The following is a 12996-nucleotide window of genomic DNA, read 5'->3' on the forward strand; positions in this document are numbered from 1 at the left end:
TCATGGTTTGTGAGTTCAGGCCCCACCTCGGGCTCTGTGCTGACAGCCTGGAACCTAGAACCTGCTTCAGATTCTGTGTGTCTCCCTCTCTTTCTCTCTACCTCTCCCCTGCTCATGCTCTGTCTGTCTCTGTCTCTCAAATATAAATAGATGTTAAAAAAAAGAAAAGAAAAGAAATAGCAGGATGGGGATCCTTCTGAGAGTTACTCAGACTTCGCACAACTAGAGGGAGGTTGGGGTTTGTCCTGAGCCCTGTTTCATCTGTCAACTGACACAATAAAAATCATAAAGCCCCTGGCTTTGCACTGCCCCTCCGCCTCTCTCAGGATTAGAAGAACCCGGATCAGAGGTCAACGGCAGGCTGGACAGATCCGAGCAGGGGAGTGAGCAAGGCTGAGTCAGAGCTGGCGTTTCTGCCTGGTGCCCTGGCCAGCTGGATCGTGGTAACCTGAGTTATGAAGAGGTCATAGTCAGAAAAAGGAAAAGTCCATTGCAGTCCAATCCACAACTGGTAAAAAAAAAAAAAAAAAAAAATTCCCACGGATGTGGGTGGCCATCAGCAGGTACTTATTACTATAACGGGACCAGGCCCCCTGGTCCAGTGCTTCTGAGAGGGTCCCTCTACAGACAAACCCCTCTGTCACTTTCTTTGTCAAAACTCCACCTGCTGAGGGCTGGCCCTCCAAGACACCTGAAGGAGGGGCTGAACTAGGTCTCTTGCAGCTGGACAGGGAACCAGACCCCCGTTAGACTCTAAGGACAGGGCAAAACACCAGCAGACCTCTGCAATCAGATGCCCCACAGCACGTACGCGACACAGTCACGCAGTGGTGGCCCCAGAACATGCCCCACTGCAGCGCCAGGCACGGAAGCAGGAGGGCCCCAAGCGGCCCGGGAGGGCAGAGCACAGCAGGCAAGGCCCCTAAGGAAAGGTCCCTCCACAGCCCTCATCTCCCTGGGAGCCCGCTGTTCAGGGAATGGGCTGGCCTTGGCCGGCAGCCAGACAAAAAGTCCTCATGGTTAGAAATTCCAGGAACTCTGCCACATGGTCTGTCTGCCCAGGAAGGGGCCAAAGCCCCTCGCTGGAGGGTCTGAGGGACAAGCACTAATGAACAGCCCCCCCCAGGGACTCCTCCCCTGGGGCCCAGCCATGGCGAGGGCCAGCCCAGGGAGGGGGCACCTGGGTGGCTCAGTTGGTTAAGCATCAGACTCTTGATTTCATGAGACGGAGCCCTGGATCAGGCTCTGCGCTGACAGTGTGGACTCTGCTTGGGATTCTCTCTCTCTCCCTCTTTCTCTCTCTGCCCCTCCCTCTCCTTCCCATGCATGCATACACATGGCACTCTCTCCCTCTCTCAAAATAAATAAATAAACTTAGGGGGGGAAAGGCAGGTTGCTGGGCTCCCCCACTCCCCAGACCATGAACCAGAGTCCCTGGGAGTGAGTCCCTGGCATCTGCGATTTCAGTCAGCTCCCCTCGTGGTCCTGATGCTTATAGGAGACTGAGCACCAGCACCGGGAACCCAGCATCAGCATCTCCATGCCTCTTGCCTTCTGAGAAATGTCTGTGGTTCCCTCCCGGTCCCCAGCAAGAAGGCAGGGCCTGGGGAAGGGGCCGAGGGGGGTCGGGAGGGACAGCCAGAGGCTGAGAACAAGGCCTGGCGCAGGCCTCAAGCTCCCCCTGCTCACGCTATCCTGAACCGAGCAGGATGCAGGAGCCCTGCCCTCATCTTGAGGGGCTGCCAGGGGCCAAGCTGGCTTCATAATCAGAGCCCTCTCTCCCCTAAAGGGGTACATGCTGCCCCTTCCCCCAACAAAACAAAAACAGGATTATTTCTGGGCATGCGCCTAGGCTGTTCCTCCAACCGGGGACACCCTTCCCGCTCCCTCTGGTTCCTGCACCAGAGAAGCCCCCCCACTTCCCCCGACTATTAGATGCCACCACGTCAGGCAGCTGGCTGGCCGCAGGTGTATGGGCTCGCATCTACAGAAAGTCGTATTTGGCGTCATTTTTGACGGACTGTTACATGTTTGGTGGCTCCTCCTAGAACATGATGATGTGCCAAGCCTGGGCGAGGTCCCCCTGTGCCCGTGCACCCCCACCCACACCCTTAGTAATGGCTGGGAACAGGGTAGGCATCAAATAGATGCTCAACTGTATCCTAGCAAGACATCAAGGCCTCTTCCGTGGCCCAGCCTGCGGAGGCCCAGCCACAAGACCACATTGCAGGGAGACCCGCTGAGCCCCCAGGCTTCTCAAGGACTCCTAGTTGTGGGTGCCACTCTGGCACCTCCCCCAGAGGGGGTCCCCAAACTCTGAAAGGGGCAGGACGCACTAGGAAAGACCTGGAGGCACCGTAGGCCTGCCCGTAAGAAGTGGTTCCCATTGAACCCCAAATCTCAGCACGGGTAGAATCTGCCTTCTAGTGGCTTCTGTGGAACAAAGGGGAGGAGCAGTCTGTCTTGGGGGAAGCAGACAGTCCATCCTCCTCTCGGTTTCTGGCTCCTTCCATGAAACCAGCAGACTGAATGAACCCTGTTCTAGGCAGAAACTAATGCGTGGATGGCATTTTAAAAGACCTTGGAGGGGCTCCTGGAGGGCTCAGAAGGTCAAGTATCTGACTCTTGATTTCGGCTCAGGTCATGATATCACGGTTCATGAGTTCGAGCCCCATGTCGGGCTCTGCACACAGACAGTGCAGAGTCTCCTTGGGAGTCCTGCTCTCCTCTCTGCCCCTCCACTGCCCTCCACTGCTCACACATGTGTGCATGCTCTCTCTCTCTCTCAAAATAAATAAATAAACTTTAAAAAAAATTTAAATGGGGCTCCCAGGTGGCTCAGTTGGTTGAGGGTCTGACTCATGATTTCGGCTCAGGTCATGATCTCACGGTCGTGGGATGGAGCCCTCCGTGGGATGTCTCGCTGGTAGCGCGGAGCCTGCTTGGGATTCTCTCCCTCCTCTCTCTCTCTCTGTCCCTCCCCCACGCTCTCTCACAATAAATAGATAAACTCTTAAAAGAATATTTATAACAAATAAATAAGTAAGTAAAAGACCTTGGAAAAGACCTTAGCCACAGGAACCCCCTCTGACCTTGCTCGCGTCCCCAGGGCAGAGGAAGGTCCAGGTCTGGGGCTGGTCTGAGAATTGCATCCTGATGGGCAGGGAGCCCAAACTGATGTGATCTAAGTACCAACTCTAACCAGCTGGCCGGGCGGCCTGGAACATGTGTTGAGGATTCTGAAGCCAGACGTAAGCCCGAGACCATGATGTCCCACGCTGGGGTCTCTGCTGTAGGAATGGGTGGGGGAGCACCCCCAGCCACCAGGGCCCTCCACGGACAAACAGCGATGCCGGAGGAGATTGCTTCCTGCCCTGGGGGTACCCGGGCCTCCGCCGCCCTCACTGTACGTTCCTGGGGGGTCCCTAACTGGATACGAGTCTGAGGTCGGCCCTTCCCACCCTCCTCACCTCCTCCCCAGGGGGTCCCGGCACCCTAGTCAGGGTGAGAGGCACCCACCCCTCACCTTGGGCTGGAAGGACACTCGGTGCTTGGCGGGCTCTGCCTCTGGCTTGGCCTCCTCCCCCGAGTCCTCGCTGTAGCTCTCGAACTCACTGGAGCTCCAGCCTAGGTCCTCCGCCTCCCTGGGCGCTCCATCACGCTGCACATCCTCATAGAGCAGGTTCCTCTCCACCCCTACAGGCCAAGGGACAGGGCTGGTGAGCAGAGGCCCCGGGACCAGGGCCACCGGACTCGATTTCTGACCCAGGCGGGCAGGTGCGGCTCCTGAGGTGATGACCATACAGTATCCACCCGGTAAGTGAGGAAGACACGAGAAAATGTGGAGAGGCACAGGAGATGTGTCTGGAATGCAACAGGCTCCTTAACCCCCTCCCACCACTCCTCAGTATTGCTCTTCTGGGGTCTGGGCCTCTGGGAGTGTTTTAGTTGGAAAGAGAAGACCTAGAACCCAGTCCTGCCTGACTCAGGCCCTCAGCTCCAGCCCTAACATCCTCGGGGGCAAAATGGAAATTGCCGGGAGCATTAAATCTTGAGTTTCCCAAATCTGTCTCCTGTGCAGGTCCAAAAAGGTCCAGTAGGGGGCGCGCCAGGCCCAGAGTCCAGGCACATTCCCTTGTCTTCCAAAGCCCCAAGGGAGAAGTAGGGGACAAAGAGCTGAGAGTCCACTGGTCAGGAGGGACAGGTCCCCTCAGGGGCTGGACTACTCCCAAGGTCCCTGTCACATCCAGAATGAGATGCTGCTTTGAGGTGGTAGAGCTGCTGTCCCAGTCACTCCCACCCGGAGACCTTGGGCTTCGCTCCTACCCCCTGGGCTGCATTTGTCTGTCACGTGAGAAAACGGAACTGCAGGCCTCACCCCAAACAGTGCACCAATATGAAAATGCTTCTGTCAACACGCAAGAAATACGGCACGGGGAAGAGTTAAAAAAAAAAAAATCTGCCCAGAACAGGGAGCTCTGGTTATCTGAAACCGCTCTGCAAAAACGGTGGTAACAATAAGCCAGAAAAGGTCGAGTAAATAAAACATGAACCAAAAGCACTGGCAAAGAGGATAGCACATGCCAGGCACTCGGCAAAGAGCAGCTGATCCTTGCTCATGGGGAGGGAAGGGTTCTGGGTGGGCCCGGGAGTCATCGCACTGACCCAGAGCCCCCACCGGAAAGCTGGGGAGCGTGGGGTCTAGGAGACTGTCGCTCAAAGAGCAAACAGACTGCACTGAGGCTTAGCTGGGGACTCAGGTCTCAGGATGGGGAGGGAGCCTGAGGTTATTTTTAAGCAAAAGATAATAGTGACTAAGGTCTCCAGGGACTGAAGCAGCTGGTAACCAGGCTGTGACCTTTAGAAGGCTGGGCCAACTGTCCTATTACTGCAGCAGAGGACCATGACCTGCGAGTCAAGGGGCAGAGCCTAGTTCTTGGGGCTCCCTCCAGGAAGCCTCTAGAACGCCCACCCCCCCACACTTCCACGAGCCCCGGCCTCCCATCCCCCTATGTCTTCAGGGCACCAGCTCTCTTGCTGGATTCTCCCTCAGGGTGAAATAATCACCCTTTCATTAGAAAGACAAGAAATCAGGGACCCGGGCAAGCCACTTGTCTTGCCCAAGGTCAGCCCGTGCATGGAGAAGGAGCTACAAACTCTTAGGCTCCATCCACTCACCACGCTGCCATCCATGAGGCCGGCTACCTGACCATCTCCTGGGCTCAGTTAGAAATATTCTCTCCTGTGGAGACCGTGTCACCAGATTCCCGAGTGTGGGCCAAATCCTCAGCCTTCAGGGGCCTCACAGGGACCCTGCTTCCCACCCTCCACTTCCTGGGGCCTCAGGCTTCACTGATGGCTTCCCTTTCCAAAGCGTGTGCCACCACCGGCTCAGTGCTCTGTGTTACCTCATGTGTTCTGACATTATATGAAGAAGCCACGGCCCAAAGGCACAGGGTTCTGTGCCCTAATCAGTGGCAGAGCTGGGATTTGAACCCACGGCTGTGTGTGTGGCCTCCTCCTCGGCTGACAGCCTCCTCTCTGCATGCCCACTGAGCCCACATTGGTCTGTGGAGGTCAGTGCCGGGCCCTGGCAGATGCAACACTAACGGCACCACTGTTTGTGCAGTGCACCCACTGAGGGCAGGCCCTGAGCTGACCACTCACCCCTGGGACTCAACCTCCCGCAGCCGTGCGGGCAGGGGCTCTTGGATGGGTGTCAAGGCCCTCAACTGGAAGGTTCAAGAGCTGATTCCCAGACTCCCTGCCCTTAACCACCTCAGAGTCAGAGGCAGGATGGCATATTAGCTATCAGTGTTCAGTGAAGATTAGGGCCAAGTACCGTGTTGCTTGATTTGGTTCAGGTGGGAAGACGGCCCAGCGGGGCTAAACGATGGGCTCCAGCCACTCAGGACCTTGCTGCAAGACCCCAGCGCCCCCCCGCACAGCCTGCCCTTTCCCCTCCTCTCCCTGGATTCAAAGGAGCAATGAGCAGGGACGTCCCAAGCACCTCCGGGACTTGCTAGAGGGATGTGCATATTGTCAGTCCACCTGTCCCTGCTCGTGGAACGGGAGTCAGGAGTGTGGCTCTGGGAACCATGGGGCCTTGTAGTGCTCTCTGCGTGTCTCCCCCATTGGACCATGCACAGCCCAAGGTGGTGACGGCCACCCCTATCAGACTAGGGGCTGTGTGACCTGGAGCCCGTGATTTAACCTCTCAGATGCAACTGTCTGTCACCTGGAGCCATCAGTCCTGCCCTGCTGACCTCAAGGGGTTGACAGAATGGTGGGAGCAAATGTGCATCATCTGTCGTGAGATGCCACCCAAATTCTCCTGGGGTAGGGGCCAGAGCAGCAGACTTGGAGGCAGAATAACCAGGTTCAAATCCCAGCTCCGCCTGTAGTATCCTGGTCTGTAGGCTGAGGCCATGATACCCCAAAATCAAAGTTTCTAACAGATTCCAGAAAACCAAACATGAAGAGGGGCTGCCCTAATGTGTTGGAGCAAAGACGACTCTTTCCAGCTCTTTCTGTAAACCATCCCTCCTCCCTGGGTCTCAGTGATGCTCTCTCCTGCTGGCTGACTCTGTGGGTGGGGGATGGGGGAGGGTACCCAGCTTGGGCAGACTTACCCCCACCCCACCCTGCTTCCTCTCTACAGCCACAACCCCCCACCCCCACCGCACCCCTCCTGGCCTCCCCAGCCCAGAGCTTGACACAGGCTGTCTGAAGCTCTCTCTGTATCAGCGATCAGCTTTAATGAGCCACCCTCCTCCCCAGCAACCCTGGGAAGCCCAGACGGTCACCAGGTTCTCCCGCTTGGGGAGGTGAAATGCCTGGGCCGACCCAGCCACCAGTGGGGGTCCCTGCCCCGCCCCCGGCCCAACCCCGCCCCGCCCCGCCCCGTCCCGGCCTGGCGACGCCCCCAGTTGGCCTGGCCTCCCCCAGTACCACTGGAGGTTGGTGAAAGCCTGAGAGAGCGGAGAGAACGGAGAGAGCGCCAGGAGCGAAATGGAAGACCCTCCCCAAGCCCCGTCTCCACCCCACCCCCACCCGGGCCAGGGCCCAGAGCGCTGCGCAGAAGCGTGGTAGCGGCTTAGCGGCTTACCTGGTTGATGAGCATCCAGGTCCTCGCAGGGCACGTCGTCGTAAATCACATCTTCTTCCAGGGCGGGGAAAGTGAATCGGTCGACTGGGAGCGAGGGGAGAGGAAAGGGAGGGGATGAGAGTGCTAGGGGGGCCGTGGCGCCCGGGCGGGCCGAGGCGGCTGCCAGGCTGCCAGCAGGGCTGCACCAGCTGGCGGCAATCTCCCGCCGCCACCCGCCCCCAAGCCCGACGGCTTGGCCAGCAGCTCCCTAGGGAGCCCCAGCCGGGCTGCTCTGGAAGGACTCGCCTCCACTGCATCTCCCCGCCCCCCAACCCTTCGAGGCACCCTCCAGGTAAGCCCGGGGGATACCCACCTGCCTCCCTGACACCCACAGGCCTGCCCATCTGGCTGCCGCCACACCTGCAGGGAGCCTGAAGGCGACCCTGCCCCTGTGCGCTGGGGCCAGGGGCATCTTCAGGGGCCCAAGCCCTCACAGGAGGGCCCAAAAGGAGCTGCCTCCCACCCAGAGGTGGCCTGGGGCAAAGCAGCCCTACTGAGTACAGGAAATGGGGGCGGGGAGATGGATTTGTAGAGTGGGGTTAAGGAGAGCCTTGCCCCAAAACTCAACCAGCAGGAGCCTGACTGGTGAAGAATTCAGCAAAGGAACACATCCATCTGCTAGTATTTTGCTGGGCGGGCAAGCGAGCAGGGCAGGGGCGCACTCTGTCCCTGTTAGCGGCTACCTGGATGGATACCTTAAGAAGGTCTCCCCTCAGGGCACCTGGGTGGCTCAGTCGGTTAAGTGTCTGACTTTGGCTAAGGTCATCATCTCACTGTTCGTGAGTTTGAGCCCCTCATGGGGCTCTGTGCTGACACTTTGGAGCCTAGAGGCTGCTCTGGATTCCGTGTCTCCCTCTCTCTGTCCCTCCCCTGCTCAAGTTCTCTCTCTCTCTCTCTCTGTCTCTGTCTCTCTGTCTCTCAAAAATAAATAAACATTAAAAAAGGAGGTCTCCCCTTGAAACTATGTGCCCAAAGTCTGCCCTCTCTAGGGGTGCGTCCCTCCACAGAGTCATGTTAGAAAACCAGTCCCCACCATGACGGTCTTCACCCCATAGGCCTTCTGAGAAGACACAGGACCCAATGGGCTCTGAAATCCCCACTGTCCTAACTGCAGTGCTTTCTGCCATCCCAGGGCCCCCAGAGCCGGGTCAAGCCTGGTCAAGCCTCACCCTCGAGCCCCTCTTACACCCCCATGTGGACTCTGCCTCCCACGTGGCTCTGAGATGTGTGCACCTCTCTTCAGGTCCCTCGTTCTGGGCTGCAGCCCACCCCACCCTGTCTGTGGCTTAGCCCCCACCCCCCAGTGTCTCCTGCTCTCCTGGGTCCCTGTTGCAGGGCTGGGAGGCCCCAGAAAGAGTTGGGGACAAGCAGCCTCACCACGCCCCATTTACCCCCTGGATGCCACCGTCCATCACACCAAGACTGCTGCTTCCCAGGGTGCCGATGTCCCCTCTCCTCCCTGGGGCTGCACAAGTGGCCCCTGCCTGGATGCTCTCTCTCTGACCCCTGCTCCGTCCTCTCTGCCCTTCTCCTCACTCCCACCTCCCCATCCTGGCACCTCTGCAAAGTGACTGCCGCCTACCTGGCTGCTTCTGCTCCTGGGGGGACCTCACCTTGGCAGGAGGGCACCACCCCCGCCAGCCCATCTCCCTGCTGTAGGTGCTTCTGGGCATTCGGGGAACAGATATGCGGTCAAATACATCATCTACTTCTGGACCACGGCTCCCAGTGGGCAGCAAACAGGGGCAACTCCCAAGCCGCCCCCGAGCCTGCGGCACCCTTACCCAGGGAGGGCCCCGCGGCACGTGGGAGCCCACATGACCCCTCCAGGCCTGGAGAAGGGGCTCTCAGGTTATCGTGACCACCTTCCTGAGCTAAGATGAGGTTTGCAGGGTGGGGGGGGGGCGCTTACTCCGACGGGAGCTCTTCCGCTTCCAGCTGGAGCGCCGGACCCCGGAGAGAGCAGCCTCCGCAGCATCCCCGTTGCTCACCACGGGTGGCGCCCTGCGGGCCAAGAGACAGCGGCAGTGAGAAGGTGCCACCCACCGAGCAGGGAGGGACAGGACGGCTGCCTCCTTGAGGCCTCCAGCAGCCCCTGGCCAGGACGGCAGGGCGCATGAAGTGCAAGGGTGGGCTGCGGCCCAGGAGACCCTCGCCCTCAAAGCTGTGAGTCAGGAGAGCCAGGGAGGCCGCGGCTGGGCTGGCCTTGAACAAGCCCCTCCCGCTGTCAGCATCCCCAGCTTTGGAAGGCACCGGAAGACCACAGTGATGAGGATCAGGTGCCCCCCACCCCCTCGCAGGGGCCCCCATCATCCAGGGCAGACTCAGTGGGCTCTCCATCTCCCATTCACCTCCAAGCAAAATGGGGGGGAGGGTCAGGGGACCCCTGCCTCTTGTGGGGAAACAAGGTCTTAGAAAGCCTCACAAAACCAGCCCTGGGAGGCCAACTGCACTCCCCACGTGCATGAGGATGGGCCAGACCCGGAGGCCAGCTCCCCGGCCGCCGCAGGGACATAAAGGCAGCGAACACCAGCTCAGCGGAGCGGATGAGGGAACATCTCCCGCGACGTGACGCAGACACCGTGCACCCCGACCGGAGGGGACGAGCGGGCGTCTCTCCTCCGCAGCACTACAGCCCCACACCCGTCACCCCAGTCTGATCACGAGAAGAGCGCCACGCAAACCCAGGCATTCTACCAACTCCCCCACAGTCCTCAGGTCATGAAAAGCAAGGGAAGGAAGACGGCAAAACTGTCACAGAAGGGGCTCAACAAACGACAGGTACGTGCACAATGTGGGAGCCTGGGTGGGATCGCAGGACAGAAAAGGGTGTAAGAAGAAATCCTGGCGAGACCCAGGTTACGCCTGGAGTTCCGTGGATGGTGGTGGGCCCTCAGTGCCTTCCAGGTTTCAAGAAACCTTCTGTGGTCACGTGACATGTTAACCGCAGGAAAAACGGGCTGTGGGTACACCCAGCTCTGGAGGCCACCCTTGCAACTCTTCTGTACATCTAAAACGATTCCAGGAGGAATGTTGATTTTTTTTTTTAAGTCTAGCCTCAAAAAACTAAAGGCCACACCTGCTGATCCAGAGGGGAGACACCTCAAGTGATCCAAGACAGCGGCCACTGTTGCCAAGAATTGACTGGACCGTCCTGGCACCAGAGCCCTGGGAGGAGGAGGGGAGGCACACACCGGGACAGTGCAGGGAGAGGGGAGGAGGGAGGAGGAGGAAGTGGAGGAAGGTGTGGGGGGCAGGAGGAGGGGGGTGAGGGGAGCACCTCCCAGGAGCAGCCAAGAGGTGAGTCCTGCATCCTCCTCACCCCCCGGGCGAGTGCCGGGCAGAGGAACCCAGCCAAGATCACACTGCCCGAGTGGTGGAGCCACAACACGGAGCCGGCTTGCCTGGTCCCAGCGCAGGGTCCTGAGCTGCTGCTCAGGTAAGAGCACAGACGGCTGCGATGACAGAAACGTTCCGTCTGTGCTTCCCCCCCCCACCCCACCCCCCGGCGAGCCACGCGTGGCTGCTGGTACATGGAATGTGACGAGTGGAACTCCATGACTAGAGCTACCGGGACTGAAGAACTTGATTTTCAGTCTTGTTTCATGTCAAGTAATTTAAGTTTCTACAGCCACCCGTGGCTAGTGGCTGCCATATGGGACGGTGCAGGTTAGGCGACCTGCGTCCCTGGAGAAGCAAATCTCAGCCCACCTTTTACAGCCAGAGTCAGCAGTGTCACCCTGGGGTGACGAAGATGGTATATTTCAGTCCTGGGGTGGCACTTTCCACAGGCCAGCGAGGGACGGGGGCTAGGCCAGGAGGGCTGCTGGGCGGCAGGGAGCCACCTTCCGTCCCTAACAAGGGCTCCCCTGTGCCCCCACGTCCTCAGACCCAGGGACATCCTGCAGGTGCTCTGACGGAACCAAATCAGTCCAGCTCAAGTCCACACCAGCGCGGCAGTTTAGCTTCAGAGTGGCCCGACCACAGACTCTCCTTGCTTTGATATGTCAACCATGACAGTCGGCGACCCTCACAGAGGACTGTTGTGTGCTGCTCGGTTTGCTTTGTATTTTCAGATTTTACTTCACAAGACCGCGTACGAGGCGGGTTCTGTTATCCGCATCCTACAGACAGAGACACAGACTCTCGAAGACGTCATGAGCCTTACCCACAGTCACTGAGGGCGTCCGCAGGGGCTGGAGTCTACAGCCCGGCCTGTCTGCCTACAGAGTTCTATCTTCTTTCAACCAGACGGATTGGAAGTAGGGAAGTGGCATTTAGATCTTCAACTACATCACGTTTGCTGTGTCATAAAGGCACTGAGCCTCACTTGACTCTAAAATTTTTTTTTATTATGTCTTTATTATTTTGAGAGACAGAGACAGAGAGTGAGCGGGAGAGGGGCAGAGAGAGAGGGAGACGCAGAATCCGAAGCAGCTCCAGGCTCTGAGCTGTCAGCACAGAGCCCGACATTGGGCTCGAACCCACAGACTGTGAGATCATGACCTGAGCCAAAGTCGGACGCTTAACCGATGGAGCCATTTAGGCACCCCTTGCTTGACTGTTTAGAAATCCATCTTTTTAAAAGGAAGGAAAGAAACGGCACCGGGCACACACAAGTTCAAGGCTCCGTCCAAGAGAAATCCTAACAGCCAGCTCCTCGGCGGCAGTGCGATTCAACCAGAGAACCCCAGGGAGGAGGCGCTGGGTACACTCGGAAGGCGGCATTGAGAGGCAGTGGGTATTTCTGGGTGAGATCAGGCACCGTGAGAAGGAATCTGGAAATAATATAGGACACACTAAAAGCCAGGAGTGGCTGAAATATGAGCCTCTGGGCTAAGTGTCACCAAAACACGGTGAACCTAAGTTTAAATTTTATTTAACTCAAAGTAGTTTAATTTTAAACAGCCACGTGTGCCTAATGGTCTAACCCACCTCCACTACTGGAGAAGCCGGTCCGAGTGCCTAGGGGTGGGGGTCCTCCAGCATAGAGAAATCACCTCCATGCCCACTCCGCTGCCTCCACGGCTCCGGCAAGCGGAGGGACTAGGAGCCCCCAGGGAGGGAAAAGGCCAGTGACTTTGGGTGAACAGGTCTCCCTCAGCTTGGCTGGAGACCACCACCCACCCGTGCCCTGCACTCGGCTGGTACCTACTCTGTACCCTGTGCTGTGTTGAACACCTGAGGCCCCTTGAGCATCAGTGCAAGTCTTATCGTGACCATTTTATAGATGAGGAAACTGAGGCTCGGATTGAGAATGAACCTCCCCCCAAGTCACCTGGCCGGCAGGTGGCAGCACTGCAACCTGCCTGCGAAGCCTCGCTCTAGACACCACTCTGCCACCCCCTCTGACTGGAGCCGTGTCCTCCAGGCAGATGAGATGGGAAAGCACCTCCTGGGCCATGGAAGAGGAGGACATGGCAGGAAAGGAGGTTGAGGGCCAGCCTCTCCCAGCCTCTGCCTGGCCAGAATTCTCCGTGGGAGCAAACACTCCTTCGGGGACCCCCCCCCCCGAAGCTTCCAGAAAACCCAAGAGCCAGAAACATCAATGCGAGGCCAACTGTGTCATGCTCATCTGAGCTTCCTGCACTTTCCATGCCTCTCAGCTTGCCCCTGAGAAGCAGGCCGGCCACTAATCCGACTCTAGTCTCAGGAGGTGAGCCCACACCACCGGAATGCAGGGGGAAGGAGCCCAGTCCAGGGACGGAGCAGAGAACAAGGAGCTTGATGGAAACGAGGGGGCAGCAGACCAAAGACAGGACACCTCCTTGGTCCCCCAACACCGGGGTCCACTGTCCACCCGACTTAGGCCACTACATAGCTCCAGGCACCTCCTGTGCCCACCTCCT

General features: G+C 58.4%; 1 protein-coding gene across 4 annotated transcripts in view; it reads right to left on the reverse strand.

The window, feature by feature from the left end:
- The window catches only part of ARHGEF10L (Rho guanine nucleotide exchange factor 10 like), a 105575-nt gene that overhangs the window by 78653 nt on the left and 13926 nt on the right, over positions 1-12996 (reverse strand). For all 4 annotated transcript variants that reach the window (XM_029947671.1, XM_029947670.1, XM_029947669.1 and 1 more), the window contains exons 4-6: positions 9060-9151; positions 7109-7192; positions 3527-3696 (exon numbers count right to left, since the gene is read on the reverse strand). In XM_029947671.1, the coding sequence (XP_029803531.1) occupies positions 3527-3696; positions 7109-7192; positions 9060-9151 (346 nt within the window). The remainder of the gene's footprint in view (positions 1-3526; positions 3697-7108; positions 7193-9059; positions 9152-12996) is intronic.

The sequence above is a fragment of the Suricata suricatta genome, chromosome 8 (assembly GCF_006229205.1).
Source record: "Suricata suricatta isolate VVHF042 chromosome 8, meerkat_22Aug2017_6uvM2_HiC, whole genome shotgun sequence".
Taxonomy (NCBI): Eukaryota; Metazoa; Chordata; class Mammalia; order Carnivora; family Herpestidae; genus Suricata; species Suricata suricatta.